The 25,170-nt window shown below is 46.3% G+C and overlaps 7 protein-coding genes across 7 annotated transcripts; 4 read left to right on the forward strand and 3 right to left on the reverse strand.

The window, feature by feature from the left end:
• Positions 1–358: 358 nt before the first annotated feature.
• N7518_002854 (uncharacterized protein) lies at positions 359–635 on the reverse strand (the record flags this gene model as incomplete). The annotated part of the gene is made up of 2 exons (XM_057183781.1): positions 359–535; positions 576–635. 2 exons carry the CDS (start codon positions 633–635, stop codon positions 359–361), a joined length of 237 nt encoding a protein of 78 aa, XP_057045231.1.
• Positions 636–2,795: 2,160 nt separating this feature from the next.
• N7518_002855 (tetratricopeptide repeat protein) lies at positions 2,796–4,882 on the forward strand (the record flags this gene model as incomplete). Its single annotated transcript, XM_057183782.1, has 2 exons — positions 2,796–4,669; positions 4,723–4,882. The coding sequence occupies 2 exons, from the start codon at positions 2,796–2,798 to the stop codon at positions 4,880–4,882; spliced, it is 2,034 nt and encodes a 677-aa protein (XP_057045232.1).
• A 1,513-nt stretch (positions 4,883–6,395) lies between these two features.
• N7518_002856 (DUF3712 domain-containing protein) lies at positions 6,396–7,652 on the forward strand (the record flags this gene model as incomplete). The annotated part of the gene is made up of 4 exons (XM_057183783.1): positions 6,396–6,556; positions 6,648–7,066; positions 7,145–7,266; positions 7,335–7,652. The coding sequence occupies 4 exons, from the start codon at positions 6,396–6,398 to the stop codon at positions 7,650–7,652; spliced, it is 1,020 nt and encodes a 339-aa protein (XP_057045233.1).
• Positions 7,653–8,647: 995 nt separating this feature from the next.
• Positions 8,648–8,988, reverse strand: N7518_002857 (Retrovirus polyprotein; the record flags this gene model as incomplete). The annotated part of the gene is made up of 2 exons (XM_057183784.1): positions 8,648–8,909; positions 8,969–8,988. 2 exons carry the CDS (start codon positions 8,986–8,988, stop codon positions 8,648–8,650), a joined length of 282 nt encoding a protein of 93 aa, XP_057045234.1.
• A 4,349-nt stretch (positions 8,989–13,337) lies between these two features.
• On the reverse strand, positions 13,338–16,943 carry N7518_002858 (Thiamine pyrophosphate enzyme C-terminal TPP-binding; the record flags this gene model as incomplete). The annotated part of the gene is made up of 10 exons (XM_057183785.1): positions 13,338–13,649; positions 13,778–15,132; positions 15,200–15,385; positions 15,464–15,695; positions 15,793–16,043; positions 16,118–16,187; positions 16,259–16,435; positions 16,514–16,596; positions 16,678–16,818; positions 16,889–16,943. 10 exons carry the CDS (start codon positions 16,941–16,943, stop codon positions 13,338–13,340), a joined length of 2,862 nt encoding a protein of 953 aa, XP_057045235.1.
• Positions 16,944–18,403: 1,460 nt separating this feature from the next.
• N7518_002859 (Thiamine pyrophosphate enzyme C-terminal TPP-binding) lies at positions 18,404–20,261 on the forward strand (the record flags this gene model as incomplete). Its single annotated transcript, XM_057183786.1, has 2 exons — positions 18,404–18,461; positions 18,556–20,261. 2 exons carry the CDS (start codon positions 18,404–18,406, stop codon positions 20,259–20,261), a joined length of 1,764 nt encoding a protein of 587 aa, XP_057045236.1.
• Positions 20,262–21,926: 1,665 nt separating this feature from the next.
• Positions 21,927–23,488, forward strand: N7518_002860 (uncharacterized protein; the record flags this gene model as incomplete). The annotated part of the gene is made up of 2 exons (XM_057183787.1): positions 21,927–22,122; positions 22,170–23,488. The coding sequence occupies 2 exons, from the start codon at positions 21,927–21,929 to the stop codon at positions 23,486–23,488; spliced, it is 1,515 nt and encodes a 504-aa protein (XP_057045237.1).
• Positions 23,489–25,170: the final 1,682 nt, after the last annotated feature.

Below are 25,170 nucleotides of genomic sequence, written 5' to 3' on the forward strand. Positions count from 1 at the left end.
ATAATGTATGACGACATCCGAGACTTTGTCTCTCGGACATATAGCAATAAGTTAGATACAGGAGTAATTTATGCCATACTACTACTTATAGTCTCACGGTGGATACAGACTGGAGTATAGTCTGAAACAAAGTCTACGTCTAGTCAGGTCTACAGGCCAAATATATGCGAAACAGATTGGTGTATTCACGCAGTAAGATCCTTAGCCGTGAAAATAATATCTCTTTCACTCATACTAGGATCAGGCGGGTGCCGCACAATGGATTTGAACTCTAGCTCTAGCGGAGCATTCTGAACAGTTCCTGAGGTAATAACGCTATCAAATGGCTTCAGCGACATTTGAATGCAGAGAGAAGCTGCTACGCGTCGATCCAGCCAATCTGCTCTGAATCGGATGGCCAGACATCAGAAAGAACCTCGAAGAACATGTCTCGACGACTTCTTGGAACTTGTTCACCGGCCGCGGTCTGGGTCGTAATGAAGACGCCCCGGTTGTCTCCCTTGAACATCCGTCTCCTGCGAGATAAACAGAAACTCTTTAGAAGTTGAGTTACCCGTTTGGCATCGATAACTTACTGATTCCAGGAAGTCGTTCTGAATGAGAGCTTCGATTGTCTCAGATCTGAGATAGAACATCGGCTCTTAGGGCGGCTATCTCATGATATTTGAGATTGAGTTGACCGAAAGATAGGAGGCCCGCGCGTGAACCTAACCCAGCCTGAAGCTAAAGGTTTAGTGTCTTATAAGAAAATAGTGTGTGATGTGACATACTCTGAGGTATAGTTGGCGGCTATCTCATAATATTTGAGATTGATCTGACCGAAAGATAAGAGGGTCGCGCGTGAATCCCACCCACCAGCCTGAAGCTAAAGGGTTAGTATCTTATAAGGAGATAGTGTGTGATGTGACATACTCTGAGGCATAGTTGGCGCAACCTCCGGTAGAAGTTAATCCATTGTTCGGTACTTGAATTCATCAAATCATTTGTGTGATGGTGTGTGCGACGATGTAAGCGATTGGAAACATCCAGAGAGAAAGAGTGCAAATAAATACATTTATAGTTTGCTCAGTTTGTCGTTTGCTTACTATGGCATCACAACACAATATCTTACTAGCTCTGTATTGTGTGGTATGTGTATCTAATCATCACGGGTTTCAATACGGTAGGTGCTTCTAGGCTTCTACTTCTATAGAGCTGATCTTATGCAGTCTTACTTAAGGTTGTTATCAGCTCTACTCCGTACAATAGACGGTATAACTAGGCAACAATTATACAGTTATGTATTTTTCAAAATGATGTCTCATATTATTTGATGTTTACCTGTAATATCCATTATTAACTGGTGCAGTGGTTAATGAGCAAAAGCCTTCTGATAGAGATCCTATACGCTTTTATCGGCTGTTCGGAGACAAACTAGAAAAACAAATAAGCCAAGTAAAATCTATAGCAAAATTATTTAAAGAACTAGAAGAAGTGAAGCAAGGAGGGTCTATTTGTCACTTCTCCCATGCCTCGGCCATGATCCATCAAGGTTGGCACTTCGTATACAAGGTTTAGGCCACCCGTGGACCCGGGGGTGTTGCTGAGTAACCTGCAACATTATGCCTAATTGGGGATAGTGCAAATCACGGACCATGGTTGAGTTAACTCGCAAAGGCCGCGTATATAATTTCTATGGCGACATCTGAGGTTGTAATATAGTAATTGCACTATCAAAATAGAAAAGAAGCCATTATACAACGGCCGGAGGATAAATCCCTTGAGGCTTTATATCCCCATCCCATTCGGAACCAGTTGAAACCCTTTTAGTAGTGTGGTACCCGCTCTCGTGGCTTGCAATCTAAGTAGGGGATGGTCTCACTTCTCTCAACCATTGGTAAAAGCTCGCCCGTCCTGATTTTTATATGTGACTAGGCACCAGTTTCTTCCATGTCATAATCGAGAGCAGGCATAACTCATGTGAGGTGGTTTCTTCAGATCAGCATATGATGAAACCACCCGTGTGGGGAGAGACGGCAGAGCAACTAGGATTCTAGAAGATAGCGGGTCAACAAAACACTCAGTCCTAGGGAGTAGGAGAATACTTAGGGAAATCAATAGTAGGCTTCCAAGAGTATATGTTCCAATAGAAGAATCCGTAGCCAATAACAATACATAATATGCGTCTGAATGTTATTCTTGGCGACCCTCCCCCCTGAATAAGTGTCCCCCCTGAGACGATCCCTTGTCAAATGTCGAGACACAGTGGAGTGCGACTGTTTTATTTTAGTGCACGGGGCGCCTCTATTTACTACTTGCCCTCCCAAGGTTTGGCAATTATGATCGTCCGCCCTTCATTTTTCTCCTTTCTCCTTTCTCTCCTCTCTATACCTCTCCCCCAATGCCCTGATCTTTCATTTGGCTTCGATTCTGTCTGTAGGGCTGTCATTCCTTTGGCTCTATTTTATCGCCTCCCCCGCCCGAACCCCCTTTGTGTGATCCGCAACCCCGACCTCGTTCCAGACACTCTTCTAGACTACTTCGATGCTTCCGGCGCAAATCTCGAATCCAACCGAATCGGGATACATGATTCACTAGCCGACTATTAAATATTCATATACTCATCATGGATATGCGAGGAAAACTGGGCGAATATCGCTCCAACTCCCACGATAATACCCTGCGGAGTGGCTCCCCACGGGTGGCGCATTTTGACGGCGAAGTTCCTCCCGCACTTTCCCCCCCTCGACGCATTCGCCGCTCAGAGTCGATTTCTTGCCCGACAACTCGATGAGTCTCGACGGGGAGACCGCCGTATGAGTCGGCTGCCACCGGCGAGTGTAGCTCGATCTCTTTCGCAAGGCCGGCCGGGCTTCTACCGCTCCAAGTCGTCGGTTGATCCCCGCACCCGCACCGAACTGACCCGGAAACCTACGCAGAAGGGACTCCCAGAGTATGAAGAGCCCAAGCACCGCCCTATATCCGAACATCCTCGATTCAGCTCCATCTCCAATGCTACCACCGAGGCTAGCTTTTACGAGGATAATGATAATGTGACGCCGCGGACAACGACGCCTAATATTAGTGAGGAAGCGCATGAAATACCGCGCACCGAGTCACCAGAGGATTTCACGTCACGTCCGAGTGGAGCGGAGGGTGCGCCTGTTGTTGTGGCGGTTGCGGATCCGCAAGGTTCATCGATCGACTCATCAACTTCGCGACTGCACATCCCACGCACCTTGGCACCGCCGGTGTCACCGCGGACGCGTCCATCCAGCAGTGCCAAGGTTACACACCATGAGAGTTCTGATGATGAATACAGCAGCTCCAATGGTGGGTCGACGTTCTCCAAACCTCGCAAGCTGTCAGACGGAAGTGCTGTGTCATTGCCGTATTCTCCCATGTCGACATTCCCTGCACGACCACACCCTCGATCGCCGTCCTTGAGCTCGGAAACATCAGGAACGGGAACGAACCACCTACCCCGCCCTTCTTTTAATTTCTCTCGACCGCTGAGTCGATCAAGTACGACCTTGTCTGCTCCTGGATCTTCGACGCCTACTGAACCGATCCTTGCCTCGGAATCGAACCATATGACCCGTCGCGGCAAGCCGACTCCGCTTCTCTTGCAGCTTTCGACCGAAGATGCTGCTGCAGTGGAAGCCATGGACGGCGAGCCGTCGTCCGCCATGTCGTCTTATATGTACGCCAAGTATGCGCTTCCGCGCGGACGCTTCCTTTCACGGGATTCCGTGGTCTTTGCAGGCTTGCAAACGCCTCATTTCGAGTGGGAAGAGCCCATATTTGAGAAAACGCCTCCCCGGCATTCAGAGGAGCCAATACGTTTGGCACGGACGCCATCCCCTACGCCCCCTCGCCAATTAGAGCACTCGCCCAAGCCTCGCTCGATGCACGAAGTCCCAGCTTCTAAGCCTCAATCTCCACCTCAATCCCCGCCTCACCCTCAGCGCCAGCCTCAACCTCAACTTCAACCTCAAACTCTCAAGTCTCGGCCTGTTCCCGACTCACCAGTGGAGCCGGTATTACGGCCCTCTGCTGAGAGCACCCGACCAACGAACAATGACAGGGATGAAACTGTCTCTTCTGCGGATTCGGCTAGCACAGTGCGACCCCAAGCCCCCACCGCTCAGGTCTCAGCTTCCGGCCTTACAGCCGACGAGCACGTGGCCAAGGGTATTGAATGCCACGAGCGAGGATCTCTGAGTGAGTCGACGTATCATCTGCGGATTGCCGCGAAGCAGGACCATCCAACGGGAATGCTGCTTTATGCGCTGGCCTGTCGACACGGTTGGGGCATGCGATCCAATGAGAAGGAGGGGGTACGATGGTTACGCAAAGCTGTGGATTCTGTCGGATTGGATATGTTGGCCGATCCGGATGCTCCCGGTGCATCGAAGGCGAAGGAATTACAAAAGGCTAACCGGGTTCAATTTGCTCTGAGCATATATGAACTAGGCGTCAGCTACTTGAATGGTTGGGGTATCAAACAGGACAAGGCTTATGCTCTGCGCTGCTTCGAGATCGCCGGTCAATGGGGCGACGTTGATGCCATGGCCGAAGCTGGATTCTGCTATGCGGAGGGTGTTGGCTGTAAAAAGGATATGAAGAAGGCGGCACGCTTTTACCGCCAGGCTGAGTCCAAGGGTATGAGCATGGTTGGAAACAGCTGGTACGTTCTTCCTGATATTTACATCCCGATCGACGTCATTAACAAGTATAAAGGATCTACAAGGACAAATACAACGAGGAGTCCAATGGACGCGCCCCCAGTGGACGCTCCCGTGGCCGAAATGCCAGCGGAGAGAAGGACAATAAGCCACGCAGCAAGTCCCGCACTCGCAGTATCTTCCAACGCAAGAAGTCCAACATATCAGAGGCATAGACTGTCTTCTGTTCTATTCACATTCCTTTATCTCGACGCGTTCTGGAGTTATCGAAGTACCATCCATTTTGCATTTTGCATTATGTTTGGAGCGTTCTGAGCTGATCTTTGATTTTTTTTGCTTTTTTTTTTATAGTCGATTCTTCGACTTACATTCCTTCACTTTCTCATGTTCAAACTTTTCCTTTTATTTTCACATTTGCATCTTCATCCTTTCTTAGCCGCCTGGGCAGCTGTTATCGAGCATGGACCGACTCTGTGGTCCACATGTCTCGCAGGCTTAATACTTCACTTCTCCGTGTATACCCTTTTTCGTTTCCTCCCATCATTTGCCATTTTTGTCTCTCTATTTTCATGGCACCTTCTCTTACCAATTCTCTTCTTGGTCATATTTCTTGGGTATGACCCCCTGGACAATTTTGTTTGTCATATTTGTTCTCTTATTTTGCTGGATGCCTCAGTGTGGCGACTCATGAACTCATGACAGAATCAAGACAGCGTTGATCTGTATCTTTTGGACTTCCTAGGAGCATTTACTTGATCTTCTCCAAATTTTCAGTATAGAAAGCAAGTAACAGGGTCTCAACACCTGACCCCCCGCATTGTTCCCCGGCTTTTGTCTCGGAGCATTGACTAAAAAGTGTCTAGATCGGCCTCTTCTCCGGGCTTTGACGCCCTAAAACACACTGGCGTCCTTGGGGTTATGTTTAGCGCGGATTATTGTGGATTAGCGGGGGTTCTGACTGGACTAGCTCGGCTTTTCTCGCCGTATAAAACCTGTGAATACGGGGGCACGCTCCTTGCATCCAGGGTCGCCTCCCTTGGCAGCACGCTATGTTGCTGCTAGTGTCGCCGTCCACCAATGAGGATCTTGCTCATTCAATAATCAAGTGTAACGGTACTCTATATGAGTATTTCTGAAAAGTCTTAATCTCCCACGACATTTAGGAAACGCCCCGGTAGGACAGATGCACGCGTCCTGGAATTGTTGGTATTTTAGTCCACCTCGGCTCTTGTCTTTCATGTGGTGATGATTACTCGTACTCGTAACCTGATTCTAAACATCTTGATCGCGTCTTCCCGGAAATCTGGAGTTCCCCGCTAAAGTGCCACCTGGACTTCTATTCTCCATATACAATTGGAGAAATAACAAAACAGCAAAATAAAAGGAAACCAGAAGAAGACTCTATCATACTGACATGCATCATATTTCCCCTTTCTTTTTGTAATTGCATTTGGTGGCTTTTTTCAGGTCTATAACATGTGACGCTAGAATATACCCTGTTAGTTCTTCATTTTAGGTCTCAGTCTTTTATTATAAAGTACGGATTACTACCCACGCTCTTTCAGGGGTGCTTGTATCACTCTCATTGGTTTTCATTCTTTTTTCCCCCTCGCTTCGAAGCTCTTCTCTCTTTTTATAGGTGTTTGCTCGACTCGACTCGGTTTGTACATGTCTTGCGTAGACTCTTACAGTTACAATCCCTAATGCAAAAACCACAGTAACAAGAAGATGTCGACTACAAAGCCCTCATTCGTCGAACAGGAAGCCAGCGTAACCCCGACGCAAACGAAGAAGAGCTTCGGCGCGCGGCTCGTCGCCCATTTCAAGAAATGGTGGTGGGTGCACCTGATTATATTCATCGCCTGTTTCCTAATCATCCTACTACCGGTGTAAGTCCACCCTTCCTGATATTCTCAACCGTCTTGACCTTCAGACGGCCCGGAAGGAATCATCCCACTCACATACAACTGCCCCGTCTAGCGTCTACGTCGCCTACCCCAAGATCGCACAAGACGCCGTCAACGACTCGACCCTCGCCATCACAGAGATGATCCTCAGCGACCCAACGCCCAACTCCTTCTACCTCGAGCAGAGACAAGTCCTCGGCTCGAAAAGCTCTTACCACCCCCAGATCTACGCTTTCAATTCGTCGGTCTCGCTGGCCGGTGCGGCGGCTCCGTTCGCGTATGTTACTGTCCCCGCTGTGCAGTCGAAGGACGGGGCGGAAATCCACTTCGAGCAGAGGGTTGATCTGACGGATGCCGATGCGTTCGCGGATTATACTACTGCGGTTATGTTGAATGAGGAGGTTTCGTTGAATATCTATGGAAGGCCCGGGTTGAAGCAGGGTGGTTTGCCTAAGACGACGGTTGATTATAACAAGACTGTTGTTATGAAGGGTATGTTTTTCTTTCTGGTTTCGTGATTCTGGGAGTAGAGGAGAAGAGGAGGGTGTGCTAACTGACTCGATTAAACAGGCTTGAATAAACTCAAGGGCTTCAATGTGGCCGAGTTCTTCATCATGTTCCCACCAGTGAACGGATACGGGATGAACGGCACCGTCATTATCCCCAATGCCTCGGTCATGACCATTCCAATGGTGATTACTCCTCTTTCCGTACATCACATCCCATTATTCATCCCCACGACACTAACCCAAAGAAATAGGGCAACGTAACCCTAGACCTCCAGCTAGACGGAAAATCAGTAGGAACAACCTACCTAAACAACCTCGTCCTCAAACCAGGCAACAACAGCGTGCCAATGCTCGGCAAGGTCGACCAAACCGCCATCATCACCCTGCTCACATCAAAGTCGAATCCCTACAAAGACGGCATCCTGCCCTTCGATATCACTGGAAATGAGACATCGTATAACGGCAAGGACCTGCCGTACTTCACCAAGGCGCTGGCTGCGAATACTCTGTCGATTAAGTTGGATGTTCTGAGTGCGCTGAAGGCGGCGGGCATCAATCTTACGCTGTAGTGTATACCATTTCTGTTTATGCTCATGGTTCATGTTCTACGTTCTACTTTCTATATTGCACTACCGTGACCGGTAAACAGATTTGGTGGTTGGTATGTGCTGCTTGGAGGTTTGTTCACGTTTGTGTATATTTAATACCCTTTTTTTGTTATCAGCATATACGATGGATATAATTTCCAGTATCTGGGTTGTTCCTTAATAAGAAGTCTAGACTGAGGGATATGGTGCTCGAGGTTTTGTGGACCATTCATGAAGGATTGGCCGGCGTAAATCGAGTAACGAAATATCCCGCTCTAGCTTGTCCAGTATAAAAAGACCCATCGTATTTCCAATTCTCGACTTCAAGTAATCAAGGGTGTCTCTGTAAAACAAAATGAAGTAATCTTGAAGCCAAGAAAAGAATAAGAATGACCAGGAAGAAAAGAAACGGAAGCCGCATGACTCTCCAGTCACCCTGGTCTCCTATCAGTTGGCATGTGCGGTTGTCTGATTAGTCGAAAATAGAACATATCCCACAAACCAGCCTGCAGGAACTGTTCGATATCTGTCCCCCATCCCCCTCGAGGGATTTTGGGGCACTGCACTTGATATCCCCCAATCCATGAGATGACGCTCAACAACTCATCCATGAAGAAAAGGGTAATTGGGGGAATTTTGGGACGGAGCTGTTGAGATCGATGGAAAAGAAGTTCAAAGGGATATCACAAGTCTCGATCGATTCCCATTTGTTGTATTATATTCAGTAACCACATGCATTCAAGGATTGCTGCGTCAAATGTGAAGGAGTCAACTGCTGTGCTGCTTCTTGCAATCGTTTCTTCTTGCAAAATGACCAGCTAATCGGGCCCGGTCCGTTGCGGTGGCGTTCACTACGGCTTCCTTGGCAAGCTGCATGAACTCAGCCAGGAAATCGGAGAAACTCCCTCTGGGTTTCATCTTCAGAGTAGTGCACGTCTTGGCATGGTGGTTTGGGTTCACAAACAGTGTCCTTGGAATCAAGGTGCTCGAGCTGGAACCCATGCATCGAAATCTTCCTCACGGCGATGGCAGTTCGTTTGCTGTATTTGCAACTCTTGAGATTTCGCAATCCGTTCACGCGTGTCCCGCCAGATGTCTCGTAGCTTCGAAAGGATATCCATTGCTTCCTGTTCGTTGTGTGTCGGGTTCGTATCCCTCCAATAAAAAGACATTGTGGGCTCGTATCCTCGTACGATGAAGAATAGGAAAATCTCGTGGTACCCTGTGGGAAGATCAATGCTGCAAAGTCCACCATGGGTAGGAATTCTGACAAATTATCCTGGTTGGATTCCACGTACGGCCGTAGTATCTGGGCCATATGCTGGTTCGCGATTGCGCTCCGGCCATCGGTCTGCGGGTGGGAAGTTGTTGATGGTTTCTGCTTGACACCAGGGATTCTGCAGAATTCCGTCCGCGGAGTATGATGTGGAACTAGGATTCTCCTTCGTAACAGCTCTGCACGTAGGCTCTGTCCTTCTCTTTTCAACGCGATCGAGAGTTTTCGGTAGACGGGGAGATGGGTGATCCGGGTTGGCTTCTAGCTTCTGGCGGATCACCGTCTCCCAGGTTTTGAAGAGAACTTGGGGCGTCTGGCATCTTGTCTGACAGAGGTACGTGATTTGGTACAACCTTTTGCAGCCTCAACCTAACCACAGACACACCCCGGCTCGTTCATGAAACAAAGTATGTGAAAGCTCTGAGGAATCTCAAATAGTCGCAGATCCGGACAATCTCAGTTTATATCAATGGAGTACAACAGCTTCGATCATGGGACAGGCTGAGGCCCGACTTCGGAGTTAGCATGAACGCTCGATTTGGGGAATGGGAAGCCAAGACGATGAAATGGATATTGCATAGATTCTCGCTGTCAGTACCTGGCTTCAAGTGGAAGTTGGGAAGTCAGGCTTGGAAGTGGAAATCATCATGGCCAATGCAAGAGTGGGAAAGACGATGTGAGAGATGAAGAAGTGGAAATCTAGAGAGATGGTATTTATATGGCAAGGGCAGAAAACCAGGCAAACATGGGATTATCTTACATGTGATTTTTCTTCCACGTGAGCAATGTGAAACAGAGGTAAATCAGGGGATATGTAGTTGTCAGTGAAAATCCAGGTATTTTACAGCAGCCTGCATATCCAGAGACTGTCTCTCATAGTTCTACCAGGAAGATGGTAGGTACGGCACGTTTTAGATGTCATCGCGCCAACCCATATAATTTCTTTACCGCTTTTTTTTACCGCCTTGGTCTCATGACTCTCTCATCTGGACAGCGATTTTACTACTGGGACAGAGGTCGTTCTTGGTACTCCATTTTCAATATGAGTGCCCTTTATTATGGTATCGCCACTGTAAAAAGCACAGCATTTGAATAACTAGCATGCTTAGCCCTATTATTAAATGATCTGATCACCCGATCTGCTAAACATGATACGATCTGTCAAAAATGAAGCTATTCAGAGCTCACCTGATCTGTCGAAATCACCCGATCTATCTGAGATCGATCACATGATCTCTCGAACATCAAAAATCACGTGATCTGCCGGGGATTACCTGATCGATTAAATACGAGTGATCTCGCCGGCCTACGGCCGTCGAGATAGTCGTTGCAGAGCAAAGCGACTGATTCCAACTTCTAATGCTGCGCAAGGCCCCCCTCTTACTGGCTTATTGGCTTTACAGCGACCCCTCGGCTAGATTAATTCCCCTGCTTTTGTCATAATTCTATGGAGAAACTTGGTCAGGTGACCGGGTAATGTCACGTGAGTATGATTAAAAGTCACGTGATATTATATTATTTCTGGCCCCCTGAGAAGAAAATTGGCCACGTGACACGTACGTACATACCTAGGTACGACCTTCTGATTTATAATTGCTTCGCTTCGCTCCGCAATGAAGCTATTCTGTGATCCCAGACCCCATATGATTATGTGCGAGTGTGTGCCCTGTTATGTGGCCATTACGTGCCCGTGCGGTCCCGTACGGACCATTCTGTATACTTGGGTACTCCTGTACTAGATAGTACGGTACTTAGTCGTTGGCCTACCCAGAAACCATGCGATCCTCTTACCGACTACTCCGAACGGTAATCGTTGGATTATCACAGCGATCGACTATGCAAACCGCGCATTACATTCCTCTTATTGTATCATTCCTGCTAAACTATTCCAACGCCCTTCACCCACGAAAAATTGAGCTAATAAGAACCTCAACAAATGCCACCACAAATTTCTGTCCGTCCTTCTGAACCTATAAAGGCCCCCAGATATCCCGGCCATTTTCAACAAGAATCCGTACTTCTTGAATTCAGGACTAGCACATCATTGTCTTCAAATTACGGTCGCACTACTGTCGGGTATGGGTAACGTAATTCACAAGCGAGTGGCCACCACAAGCGAGTGGCCATCTCCAAAACACATAGTAAATGTGATAAATTATAACTTAGTATCTCAATAACGGTAGTCTATAGGGACTTGTCTTTATAGCATAGTACTTTATATATGGTATCTAGCATATCTAGGGAGCTTCAGGAAAATTGATGGCTTTATAACTACGATATATATATTTCTAGCTTTTAGGGACGTAATTTTCGGTAATTTTTGAAATAATAGTAAGATAGTATTCTATTCTCTTTGAAATTGATATATAGTACTAATAATTCTTATCAATAACTATCGACAAAAGGGGAGATAGGATGAATACATGGTTGTTGAGATATAAATGTGGAATATGCTGCATTTACTACGTGTTTTGGAGATGGCCACTCGCTTGTAGTGGCCACTCGCTTGTGAATTACGTTACAATCAGCGCGATTTTGTATAACGTAATTCACAAGCGAGCCGCCACCACAAGCGACCCGCTATCTCTAAAACATATAGTAAAAGAGATAAATTATAATATGATATTTTAACAACGGTTGTCTATAAGAGTTTTTCCTTCTAGCATAATGCTTTTTTCGTGATATCTAGCCACTCATTAGAGTATGGGGGGATTTAATAAATCAGTGATTGAGATATATATACTTCTAGGGTTTAGCGATGTACATAGTGTTCAAAAAGTCTGTTCCCACTGCCCCACTTGCTATCTCCCTAACAACCATCGTGTTTTTTTTTCTTCTTCCTACACACCCCCTAATGGTATTAACCAAGGATATTCTTGGTTTAGGTCGTACAAAATCAGGTGAGCTATCCCTAGCACAACGCTTAGCTATTATTTATAGCTATCAGGCCGGTATTACCCAGTCAAAGCTAGCACTCGATTTTAGGTGCTCCCGCCGAACGATTTACAATACTTTGAAACGGTTCAAAGAATATAATACTGTTAAATCTCTCCCTCGAACCGGTCGCCCAAGGATCTTTAGTGATCGAACTCGCTATTTACTTTTTATACTCGCCCGCCGACACCCCTTTTAGTCCTATAAAACGCTGAGTTATACTATACCTGGTCATCTATCCCGCTCTACTATTATTAACGTTTTAAGGCTAACCGGTCTTCTAAAATATAGGACAAAAAGGAAGATTCCAATCGGAAAGGAATTAGCTTAACGACGATATCGTTTTATTTAAAAATGGCGCTCTGAGTGGTCTAGAAATAACATTCAAAACTAGGTCTTCTCGGATAAGTATTCTATATAACGAACAATAAACTGCGGACCACAATGGTATTAGCGCTTTCGGTTAGAAGGCTATAGAAAAGATCTTATAAATGCTAAGGTATACGTTAAAGATATTTCACAAATGGTTTAGGGTACAATCTAGTTAGGTGGTCGATTAGAGTTGATTATTATAAGGTAGGAGAATATTATTAACCCAGAATTGAAGAAGACAGGATATACTGCTATTTCCTATATAGATACTCTCAAAGAAGGTCTACTTCCATTCTATCGACCCTACTCTATCTTTTAGTAAGATAACGCTCGGATCTATACTACTAAAATCATATAGGAATGGTTTAAAACTTATAGGATATATATAGAGGAGTAGCCGCCGTACTTACCGGATTTAAACCCAATTGAACCTGTATAGCGGTAGCTAAAGGTTAAACTTTTTGAGTTATTTCCTAAGCTAATATATATAGGAAGGTCTGAGGAGGATTGGATAGTATTCAAAAGGTGTATAAAGATAGTATAGGATGCTATTCCGCAGTCGAAGATTGATTCATTGATTTTGAGTATAGGGCGCAGATATATGGCAGTACGGAAGGCAAAGGGGTATTATACAAAGTATTAAATTTAAATTTTACCCGAGATTGGCATAGGGTTTAACCCTGTTTTATTCGAAGTAAATTGAGTAAAGTATGGTGGTGCTATGCATAGATATATAGATATATATATTTCAATGTTCATGGGTGAAAATGCGGGTGGGAACAGACTTATTAAACCCCACTGTATTTTTCGATACCATAACAATGCATGTTCTCGATTTATTCAAAACTGAGATATAATACTAAAAATGCTTATCAATTGCTATCAGCGAGGGATGAAATTAAATAAGAGCGTTTGTTGTTGAAATATCATGTTGTAATTTATCGCTTTTACTATGTGTTCTAGAGATGGCGGGTTGCTTGTGGTGGCGGCTCGCTTGTGAATTACGTTACGAACCGATATGAATGTTCAATGAAACTCGTGAATTGATTTGAGGTATGAGATCAAATCTAGACAAATTGATCACTTCACTGGACTGTTTCAGAGAGTGCACCTGCAAGCTGCCGTAGACCAACACTGACATCGCCGGGCTGAATGCAGCACTCCAAGAGGGCTAGTTTCCATGGCTCAAAATTGATCCGATCTAATGCTGATAGTAGATCGGCTTGTGTTTTGATTTGCATCGAGAAAAATGCCGGATTGAGACCCCGGTCTTTGTCCAATTGAGATGCGAACGGGTCGTTGCATGTTCTTGTATGCTTGGGTGTGCACATGGCGGAAGCGAATTTGGCATAGTTCCAATTGGCGATGTAATTATAGGGTCCATCATGAATGGCAGACTAGAAGCCGACAAGAAGGATGGAAAAAAACATTAGTAAAAGAGTCTTGCTTAATTCAAAAATGGAGAGGAAAAAAAGAGGATCTAGAAGCAGGATATGTAGCCTTGAAATGAATCGTAAGAACTTACCTCGATCTGATAACCCAGATTGTTGAAGACAAAGACTATCATGTTGGCTCTACTTCGGATGGCAGTACTTAGCTCTTGAGCAGTCATTTGAAAAGCGCCATCACCAATCATGAGGATTGTTCGCCCATCTGGGCGAGCTAGTTGGCAGCCAAGCGCAGCAGGTAGGCTCCATCCTAGAGACGCATAAAGTAGCTGAATTTGAAAGTTCGCTCCCATGGGGAGCGAAATATCGGCGGCATTGAACCAAGCATCCCCCGCATCAGCTATCAAGGTATCTTTGCTTGTAATTAGCTGTTGGATAACATCCACGATCCCACGCACTGTGAGAGCTTCGCCAGGCGCAGGACTGTTGACTCTGGTCTGTTCACGAGACTTCCATTGGAATGAAAGAAGTGTTTCTCTTTTGGGGGGAATTGAGGACCGCAGAAAAGCGCCAAGAACATCGGCTAGGCATAAATCTTGAAACAATCGACCAGACGGCATTCGTATGGATGTTTCCTGGATATTAATCATACGTCGGCGCTCCTCTTGGATATTGAGACCTCCCACCGTGTGCAAATCAGACCAACGGCCTCCAACTACCACCCAGAGGTCAGCGTCCATCACAATATCTCTACATTCGGGCTTGGAAGCAATGGCCCAAAATGTGCCCACAAACTGAGGGTGTGACTCTGGTAGCGTTGATTTGGCATCCGGCTGGCAGAAGACGGCGCAACCCAGCTTTTCGGCAAATGCTATCAGAGCTTCTGTCGAGAGGAAGAAGCGTGCCAGAGCACCAATGATCAAAATCGGCCGGTGCGCTGCATTCCAGATGGCAATCAGTGGGGATATAATTTCATCGACGGCCTCTGATTGAATTAATGATGGAGGCGGTGAAATCTGCAAAGGAGTTGCTGCATTGCCCACAACCCCCACTATATCGGTGGGAATCTCAATGTAGACTGGCAGTGATTTATGAATGCAATGAGAGAGGGCTTCATCTAGGCGGAGTGCGGCATGTTCACTGGAATCTAGACGGATTGAGGTAGCTGTGAACTCTTGGAATACACGCAGTGCTTGGTCCTTGCTCGCTCCACCTGTCGTATGATGAAGGAGACTCCCCTCTGTCAACAATTTTGAGCTTGGACAGCCTGAGATAATTATGATCTTAAGTCGCTCAGAATAGGCTCCTGCAATTGCATTAAGCAGTGATAGGCTCCCAACAGTAAATGTGACTACCACAACCGCAACTTTGGTAGGGGAACTTCGCGCGTACCCATCTGCAGCGTAGCCAGCATTCAACTCATTGCAGCACCCAATAAGGTGTAGGCTTGGGTTTTTCAAAAGTTGATCAAGTAGGGTCAGATTTGAGTCGCCTTTCAATGATAGTAGTTTTAGTAAGCTTGAATGTTGTGAAATATATGGGAATCTTGGCGCAAGTACCTGGGACGGCAAAGAAGTCCTTAACTCCCAGCTCTTCCATTCTATGGGCCAAGAGGGTGCCGATATTATGGTCTTTGGGTGAAAAGCTCGGGGTGATCAATGGTGGCATCAAGCTCGGTCGGGCAAATAGCTCAGTCATGCCCGCACTTTCAGGCATCCTCAAAACTATTCGACCTTTGATACTTGCTGAAGAGAAGTTTACGTTCCATGGTCAGCCTGGAGCGCGTAAAGAATTTAGTCAATTGAGAGTAAGGCCTCACTTACCTTTCTCCATCATATCATAGACTTGAGGTAATTGCTCAAGTTCCATGATCTGGCATTGCATGGCGAGGTTTTTACGAAGGAAGAATTTCAGTGCCTCCTCGGTATCCTCTCTGGTGCCAACATAAGATCCCTTGATAGTGATCATACGGATAACGACTGAGAAGAGGTCGGCCTTTATGACTGCCCCTGGCGGCAAGCCAACTAACACAATTGTTCCCCGAGATCTGATGTACTGCAAAATTCAGTTTAGCTAAATCACTTTTCCGGACGACTTATTACGTGGGTGCTGTTAGGAAAAAAAGATTGGAAGAGTTCATGTATCATCTCACCTCAACAGCCTGGGAGATGGGACGATCATCTGATGACACCACTACCACAGCATGAGGACCTCCGTTGGTAAGCCTCTGGATATCATGGGTGAGATCCTTGGAGCTTCTATAGTCCGCAAAATAGTCCACGCCCAATTTCTCACAATGCGTTCTCTTCTCAGCTCCACTTGATATTGCAAGTACTCGAAAACCCATCGCCTTCGCATATTGGCAAGCTAGGGTCCCGAGCCCCCCACCAGCACCAGCAATGGCTAATATAGCTCATCAGCAGTGAACGTGGATAGTTATAATTGATAAAATCACGACGAAATAAACGAAATCATACCAACGATATCACCCGACTGGGCGCCGGTCTCTTGAAGGGCGCGATAGACAGTTACCCCAGCGCAAAGAATCTATATTCAGGCGATTAGAAACACGCCATATTTGAGCTGGATATTTAGGTAAAAGAAACTAGATCACTTACGGGAGCAATCTTGTCTAAAGGCGCTTCTGGAGGAATTCGAACGGCACAGAGTTCCTTACAGACGACGTATTGCTGAAAGGTGCCGTCTCTGGTGTACCCAGAAAACTGAGCACCTGCACACGACCTCTGATCATTGGAGTCACAGGACACACAAGAACCACAGATACTGTTGATCCACTTTATGTCAAGTGGGCTCATTTAGTATACTTGAAAGAGTGGAAAAATAAGCAACAGGGACAAGCATTCTTCTCTCACCTGTATTCCAACATGGTCACCCACAGCTAAATCTTCAACTCCCTCTCCTGTCTTAACAACAATCCCCACGCCCTCATGACCTCCTTTAGGATGTCAGTATGGTCCTTTTGACACTTAAAAACTGGATAACGCCAATCAAGGGCATTGAGAGATCAGGTGCTTACCGATAAGACCTTTCTTCGGATCAAGTGGCCAGCCCCCTTTCCACGCTTGCAAATCCGAGTGACACACTCCGGAGTATTTGATATTGACGAGCACCTCGGTAGCGCCGGGCACGGGAACAGGTACTTGGGTAAAGTGCAACGCTATAAATATTAAACAACGAACGTAAGTTGTAAGGAAGAATGGGGCTTTGAAAAGGAGTAAATTTATTACCTGAACCACTGGTCTCAAAGACCTGAGCCCATTGTCTCTTTGGAATTTCAGTCATTCTTCCTGCTTTCAACTCGAATTATACTGTATCTGTCGAAAGGCTAGAGAAACGAATGTTGGAAATCGCACCAATTTTCGAGTGGAACTGATGGTGGGATAAGGAAATGGAATGTTGTCATTAAAACCAAAATTGGCCTGAAAAGAGTCTTCTTATAAGTTGAGCAATAAGTATGACCATGAATCCTGGGATGCAGGTCGTGCTATCACTATTGGATCGAATTGAGTACTCCGGTCTTACCACCCCTCGTCCTACCCTCCTCCTTAGATTCTTCTGCATTATATACCAAGACTGGAAGTGATTGTCTTGATCGACACCGTTTCAGTTCCTTTATTTGTAATACAACTTACTTATCTGCGGCATTTATGATTCAACTGTATACATGTGCAAGATAGAAGTCTTCAAAAACACCTCATTGAATGATTCGTTATCAAGCTAGATGCTATTTCTGAGATCCTAAAGATGGACCTGGGCATCATACAACAGAATTTCCGCAGTATCAAAGTCAAAAGTATTATACTCTACTTTTAATGGCCTTCTTGAAACCGTTTGATGTTACAAAGTAATATATTAGTTGGCCGTTCTACTGCTATCTCTATGTCTTTGCACATCTAACCTCGCTACCACACTAACGTGCGTGCCTACTTTCGGTACCACGCGAATGCACATGTCTAGTTTCGGTTTCTGGAGGCGGACCATCTCCTGCAATCGTCCAACAACAGCATAGACAAGAGAATTGAACCACATAATGATATCATTTACACATCTAACCTTGCCACCACACTAACGTGCGTACCTACTTTCGGTACCACACGAATGCACGTGCCGAGTCTCGAGTTTCTGGAGGCGGACCATCTCCTGCATAATGATATCAGGTCGTGTAATGGCTTTCGTCGCACAGATCATTCTCACGGCTTCACGTTTTGTCTGCCGATCAAATCAAAATGCAAGTCAAGAATAGCTATTAGATGAGTCATGTGTATTGAAAGTAACTCCATATTCACAAGCGTAACATACATCATTGAGGCTTGACCGTACACCATTATAAAAGTAGCCTAAAATATTCCCTCATATGTTTGAAAAGTGAACCCCATCATCCCCCCTCGCCGTATAGACTTTACGTTTTGCATCCAGACTTGAAGGCGGTATCAGCACCTTTGCCCAGAATGTTTCCTCGGTCACTCAAGCTTCTACGTGATGAGAGCTCCGTCAAGTACAAACACGTACATTGTACAACTATTGCAAAGAAGGCATTGCAAGAATCACTCAAATCGCCAGTTCAATCCTCGGGGCTTCATACTGGGATCTCAAAAACCGTCCAGATAGCCAACTTACCATCGAAAACGACCAAGGTTCTTGAAATGAAACATCGAGTGGTGCCAGTTCGTCTTTCGGGGTCTTCTATATCTACCAAGTCAGGTGGACAACTTAAGTATACCCTCGATCGATCTCTGATGAGTATGACTGGTGGCCAGATTGTGTGTGAGATGCTTCGAAGGCAAGAAGTTGATTCTATCTGTAAGTTGATCCTAAGCAAGGGAGAAGGAATTTGCTTCCTATTTTCTATGCACATCTCGATGATATAGGAGCTGACTATATAAACAATGAGCAGTTGGGTATCCCGGCGGGGCTATTCTGCCAGTCTTTGATGCTCTGCACAACTGTCCTCATTTCCGATTTATTCTTCCGCGACATGAGCAAGGGGCAGGCCATATGGCGCAAGGATATGCCCGCACATCCAGGAAGCCAGGAGTTGTTCTGACCACTTCGGGGCCGGGTGCGACGAACCTCATCACGCCTTTACAAGACGCGCTAAAAGATGGCACTCCACTGGTTGTTCTCACCGGCGAAGTCCCAACCTATGCCATGGGCACGGATGCCTTTCAAGAAGCAGATGTGATTGGCATTACGGGCCCTTGCACGAAATGGAATACTGTGGTACGAGACATCCGGGATCTTGCCACGCAGATCAATGATGCTTTTAGAATTGCCATGAGTGGACGACCGGGCCCTGTTCTAGTGGCGCTACCCAAAGACGTGACCAGTGCGGTTCTTGAAACCCCCGCTAGAGTGGCTTCATCCCAATGCCTCCCTAAATTGAATAACCCCATTTTACGATTTGATGCTCTCAAAGCCAACCGATCAGCGAGCATCAAAAGAAGCGCAGATCTTATCAACAAAGCTCAGAGACCTGTTCTTTACGCAGGTAATGGAGTGATTTCGTGTGCCGAGGGCCCGAAAGTGTTGGCACAATTAGCTGAAACTGCCTGCATTCCAGTTGCCACTAGTCTTCTTGGTATTGGATGTTTTGATGAGAACGATCCAAAGTCACTTCAGATGCTAGGAATGCATGGTACTGCATATGCAAATAAGGCGATCCAAGCAGCTGATTTGGTGATCGCTTTGGGCGCACGCTTTGATGATCGTGCCATCGGCGACCCCGATTGTTTTGCTCCTGTTGCAAGAGCGGCTGGTAAAGATCAACGGGGCGGCATCATACACTTCGAAATCCACCCCCCTCATATCAACAAAGTCATTCAGTGCAATGAATTCGTCCAAGGAGATGTTACCGCCAGTCTCACTGAGTTACTTCCTCATGTCCGGAAGGTGGAGAGCAGACCGGAGTGGATGGGCCAGATTTCTAAATGGAAGAAGACATTCCCGATCAAGCCGACGCCTCCAAAGCAAATGACACAAATATCTCCTGAGTGTGTTATTAGGCTTCTAAGCGACCTTACCGAAAAATCAAGGAAACAAACCATAATTACCACTGGTGTTGGGTCCCATCAGATGTGGGCGGCTCAGTTTTTCCGGTGGACTGTGAATCGCTCGCTGATCACTTCTGGGGGTGCAGGAACCATGGGCTTCGGGCTTCCTGCAGCCATTGGCGCCCAAGTCGCACGGCCTGACGCAATGGTCATTGATATTGATGGGGATGCATCGCTGAGTATGTCGATACAGGAGATGGCCGTGGCCGCGGAGTTTGGGATTAACATCAAAATCTTGGTACTCAACAATAATGAGCAAGCTATGGTCACACAGTGGCAGGCTCTTGATTATGACAAGCGATACTCCCACGCGCATCAACGAAATCCAGACTTTGTGAAGGTGGCTGATGGAATGGGCATCAAAGCTCAGCGATTGGATGCTGTGTCTGATGTCGCAGATAAACTTGAGTGGCTTATTCGCTCGGAGGGCCCAGCCTTACTGGAGGTGAAGGTGGAGGAAAAGGTTCCCGTGCTTCCATGGGTTACTCCCGGCAAGGCATTGGATGAGATGATCATCAATGCCAGCCAGATTGACACTAGTAGGAAATAGGTTGAAGATCATTTTGCGATAGTTCTTGCTGCGCGATTTCTTTTCAAAGCAATGAATAGCATAGTTTTATTTGATGTCATATATCGGAGACATTTAGGCTGATCTTTGCCTTATTCATCGGACTAAAGCATATTTGCTGCACAGACGAGCCGAGCCGAACGGCACAAAGTAAAATACTACGTCGGAGATTTGGCCGGAAGGGAGCTAAGACCGAGATAGAATCTAGAATCATCGGCAGACCACACTCGGCTCACATGCGAAGCCTGTGTATCGGGCCGGAATTGGCAATGAAATGCAGCTCAGATTAGCCTCGCGCATATGTAAATTACGTTGCGCAAAATTTAATATGCCGTTGGAGTGAACCTGCATATTTAAAGGCATAGTATGGTGTGGACGAATTAGTACGACATCTACTATTACATATATCCTTGTCTAAAACAGCCTTCATTGGTCCAGTACCAGAAGCCTTGCCGTCGCAGGGAGGCAATATTAGCTCGATATAATGGTTGTTCTCCCACAAAACCTGCATCCTCAAAATTATTGGTAGCTGGTATGGGGGCATAAGAATGTGAAATACTTCTGCAGTCGAACCTCGGACCGCAAAAGTCTCCGTACGGTCGACCTCTGGCAAGGTTTCAGTGGTTGGTAACGGCCAGACCGTAGCGTCATTTGGGTCCACTCCACCAAGGCCAGGGCAAACCACACCCTCTCGCTAAGTGGTGCAGTTGTCGTCCCGTCTGCCGTTTCGTGTAACGGCCACGGTCTAGAGACCCCGGAGCGTCTCACCTATCTCCGGGGTCAGATTTTCGGCTAGGTCTAGCTAGGTCTTTTAATCTCAAAGATTGCTTGGCACTTTAGTTTATCTAAATCCACAATTCAGTATACCATTGACTAAAAACTTCTTTGCTCAACGCAGCGCTACTAGCGCAAGAAAACACCAATCTACGCGCAGCGAATGAGAGGAAATGCCAGAAACGTACACGGTCAAATCGACAAATCCCACATGAAGGGGAGCTATCGGTTGAAGAAGGTCTACAGCTAGCTCTACAGCTAAACCAGCTAGTTGAACGTGGCTAGGTAGTATCGCTAGCGCAGGGCGATTTGCCTATTCAGCAAGATGATAATACTTTAGTAATCCCCCTTGGCAGCCTCAGGCCTTAAGGCCCTCACAAGAGTTGACGGAGATAGAGCAGATTTGCTTCATTATTTCGATTCTGCTCTTTGACATCTGCGTCACCTGAGCCACTTTTAACTACAGAGTGAAGAGAAATGCTCATCACCCAAGTTGAGAAAGGGCGTTGATGCCAACGATGGCATATTATTTGGTGTGAGGCTCAGGAAGCTGAGAGAGTGAAGAAGAAATTGATCATCAGCAAACAAACAAACAGAGAGCTATCTGGTTGGATAAAACTTATCAAACAGGACAAAAATGGTAGGTCATTCAACATTACTTAATGAAATTGTGGTGCTCTTTGCTCTTCCCTTTAGCCCTGTATGAACTATGGGTACTTTATACTTCTGATGACTAGTATTTAACTATAAGTATCCTGGGCACTTCCCTACTTGCTTCTTTCCTTCCTTCCTACTTCCATCTCTTCTCTTCCACCCATCACCATCATCACCATCATCTCCTTTCTTCCATCACTTTCATTGTCGCTTCACATTATGGCATCAGGACTTCCTACACACGAGCTACTTCTCATCTCGCCAAAAACGAGTCCGATAGATTCCTCGCCTCGTAAACGGAGGACGACCCCGTCTCCCGAGTCCATCCTGCCCAAAAATGTTGTGTTGTTCTCTCTCCAAAATTCCCATCTACAGCCCCTGGTAGCTCCGCCCGGGTATGATTTTCAAGTCATTGGTAAGTGATACCGACTATTTCAGACATGCAAAGCTAATTTCATATAGATTTCAAACCTCCCCCATCCTCTTCAACCAATCTTCACCGGCATCCCTCACTACATAGTCATCCCGATCCTGCAGCAGAACCGTGTTTACCTTCCTCGCGTGAAATCATTTTTCCTTTCGACCTGCGCCAATCTCCGTGGATGTTTTCCGAATCTCATATCCTCAAGCTTCTGATAGATCTTTTTCCAACTACACAGGCGGTTGAGTTTGATGACAGGATTCTGATCTTTCGCGTCGAAGTACTGCCACCGAAGCCCTGGCCAAAGCGAATTGCAGGTGTTCCGTGTTATCTGACGGACAATCCGAACGATAAGGGCCCAGCCATTCCCTTCCGCTATCGAAGTCGTTCGAAAATCCAAATCTCACAGGACCTTGATCTTCGAAATAAGAATGACTCACTGAACCTCATATCCGATCTAGTACGCCAGTTCTTTGAACAAGCTCGAATCCCAATCACTGAGATTCAGGTGTGGGGCCATATCGTCGTCATTGTTCTCGAAGATCGAATTGACCACGATGAAAATGCTATGGATAAAATTTTGCGGTCTGTTCCCCGTTCTGTTGCCCGTTGCACCTGCTTGTACCTTTCAGAGCATCACATGGATCGCCCCCGCACGCTGCCTGCTCAACGACTTCAAACCGCCTCTCCATCGCGATCTGACGGCTCCCAGTACGATATACTGAGACCAGGGGTGATGGTCAGCTCCGGTATAAATCTCAAAGGAGAGTCAATGCGTTCGTCCTCCGGTGTCCTTGTCCAAAATAATCTGGGCCAGAAATTCATGACTGTTGCTGCGCACGGGTTCCCTGCCGATGGAACCGTTTACCATCCTCATGCCGGTGGCAGGACAATCGGCAGACTTATTATGGAACTCACGCATACGGACGTTGCCTTGGTTAAGCTTGAAGATGGGGTGGAGTTTGTAAATGAACCATTCGAGAACACCCTAACGCCAGCAACTTCATTCCGACTCCGAGATTTCATTCGGATTGCAGAGACTCAGCAGCATGATCTGGTATACTTTGATAGTCCCTTCTCCGGTCTTGCTGAAGGCGAGCGAATGTCTAGAAACACCATGCGGGTTCCATCCGACGACCCCCAAGAGCCCCAGCAGATATGGTTTACGACACAATGGAGCTACATGGGACAAGATTCGGCTGCTGATATGGTTGACGGTGTTTGTGGTTCTGCCATTTGGAACGATGACCATAGAGTTCTCGGCTTTTTCTGTTACGCCCCGGTTGAAGGTTTATACAAAGATTATTGCCTGAGTGTTGCTGCAGATCATCTGATCGACGGAGGATACAGTGTGGTCTAGCCCCGTCCTTTCTTTCAGTTGTTTGCTTTCTTTATTCGAAAAGTCTGAGATCGATGGAGCCTGGGATATTCTTACTGTTTGCTGCGGAATTTGCTTAGTGGAGGCTTGCATTTTTTTAATTTTCCAGTTCATAATTTGCCCTTAGGGAAGGAATACAACTTACCCACAGAGATCTACCCTTGCTCGGTACCCCATTGAGAACGGAAGGGTTTGAAACTCATTAGTTTATCTCTCACTTATCTCCTACTTATCAATCACCTCATCTTCACTGTTGTGATCCTGCTCCTCTAAATTGGTGACCGAAACCCCAACGAAGCTCGAAGAAGTTTTATAACACTATATTCTTTGCGAGATGGTGGTCACCTGACCACTCTGACAGGTGCGGAAGGCACCAAGCCCCTCGGACTAGATAGTGGGCGTTTCGCCTAGTAGAAATACAACTCTCTCCCTCTTTCTTCCGCGCCACACATAGTAGCCCCTCAACATATATCAATAAGCCTTGATACCCTTACCTAAATGTCGGTGCCCTTGCTGTCCCTGTTGCAGGGTCCCCTGTTCACTATAAAAAAACGAACTTTCTGCCGCGATTCTACTCACCTTATATAACTATTTCCTAATACGAAGAAAATTGTATTTCATAGCTATCCCTTGGTGTTTTTGCTCGGCTACCCCTAAAGCCGTGGCCGGTAACTATTGCCGGAGTCTAACCATATTTCATAACGGGCCCGAATGATAAGGGTCTGATGACTAGCTTACAGCCGCTGTCGCTTCCTCGTAGATCGATCTTCCAAGAAAGTCCACTCCTCAGACGGCAATATGTGCTTCGCCTAGCGGCTTATATTTTGGTCCAGCAAGCACGACGATCTGTCTCTTTCCAATACCCGACATATTTCAATACGCACAGTCTTGCAAATTCCATCATCCATCTTAGTATAAAAAAGTAGGAAATTTTGAGCCGTGGGGTAACACTCTAACATCCCTCTGTATTCAATGAGGATTGCGATGCGGGGCGGCGTCGTAGGTCTTATGTCTTGGTTGGTGGTATCCATCAATCTGTTCACTTAGCTACAAACATGGACAGTGACTTAGGGTAGAAACATACCCTTGTAGAGAAAGGAAGGCCATGATGTCCAGGTATATTCGTCTGGCGGTTCCTCCGGGAGAAAGATATCAAGTTATAGAACCACGAGGTGAAGGATAAGACAGGCCACTTTGCACAGGTGGGATCTTAATGATTGAAGGCGTATCGTATGCTAGTAATCGAGGGTATGTGGATCGTTCGAAAATGTCTATCTCGGCGACTATCTCTTACCCCGACGTAACGTTCTCAATCCCTAAGAAAGACTCAATGGAGGTATTCCAATGGCAGGTCGAGAATATAGACTTGGTAAAAAGGAGACACTCAAAGAGTTTGATGAGAAAGCCCATGGACTCTGAGCCTATAAGGTGATCTGCCTTGTTGATGGCGATAGGAGAACTCGCAGACGCAGCACAACACGGTAAAATGTCCGAAGGCAAAGAGGCTGCTATTAGTACGCGCGATCAATATCCCTGGATTGTACTAGTATCCTGCATATTACCGCAACTATCGTAATTAGCTATGGTTCTCCAGGCTCAGGGCTCGCCGCTGTATGGTTGTTGTTTTCTGCGTGAGGCTAGCCATACGGATTTGCTTTCTTATG

The sequence above is a fragment of the Penicillium psychrosexuale genome, assembly GCF_028828465.1.
Source record: "Penicillium psychrosexuale strain IBT 29551 chromosome Unknown utg000002l, whole genome shotgun sequence".
Lineage (NCBI taxonomy): Eukaryota > Fungi > Ascomycota > Eurotiomycetes > Eurotiales > Aspergillaceae > Penicillium > Penicillium psychrosexuale.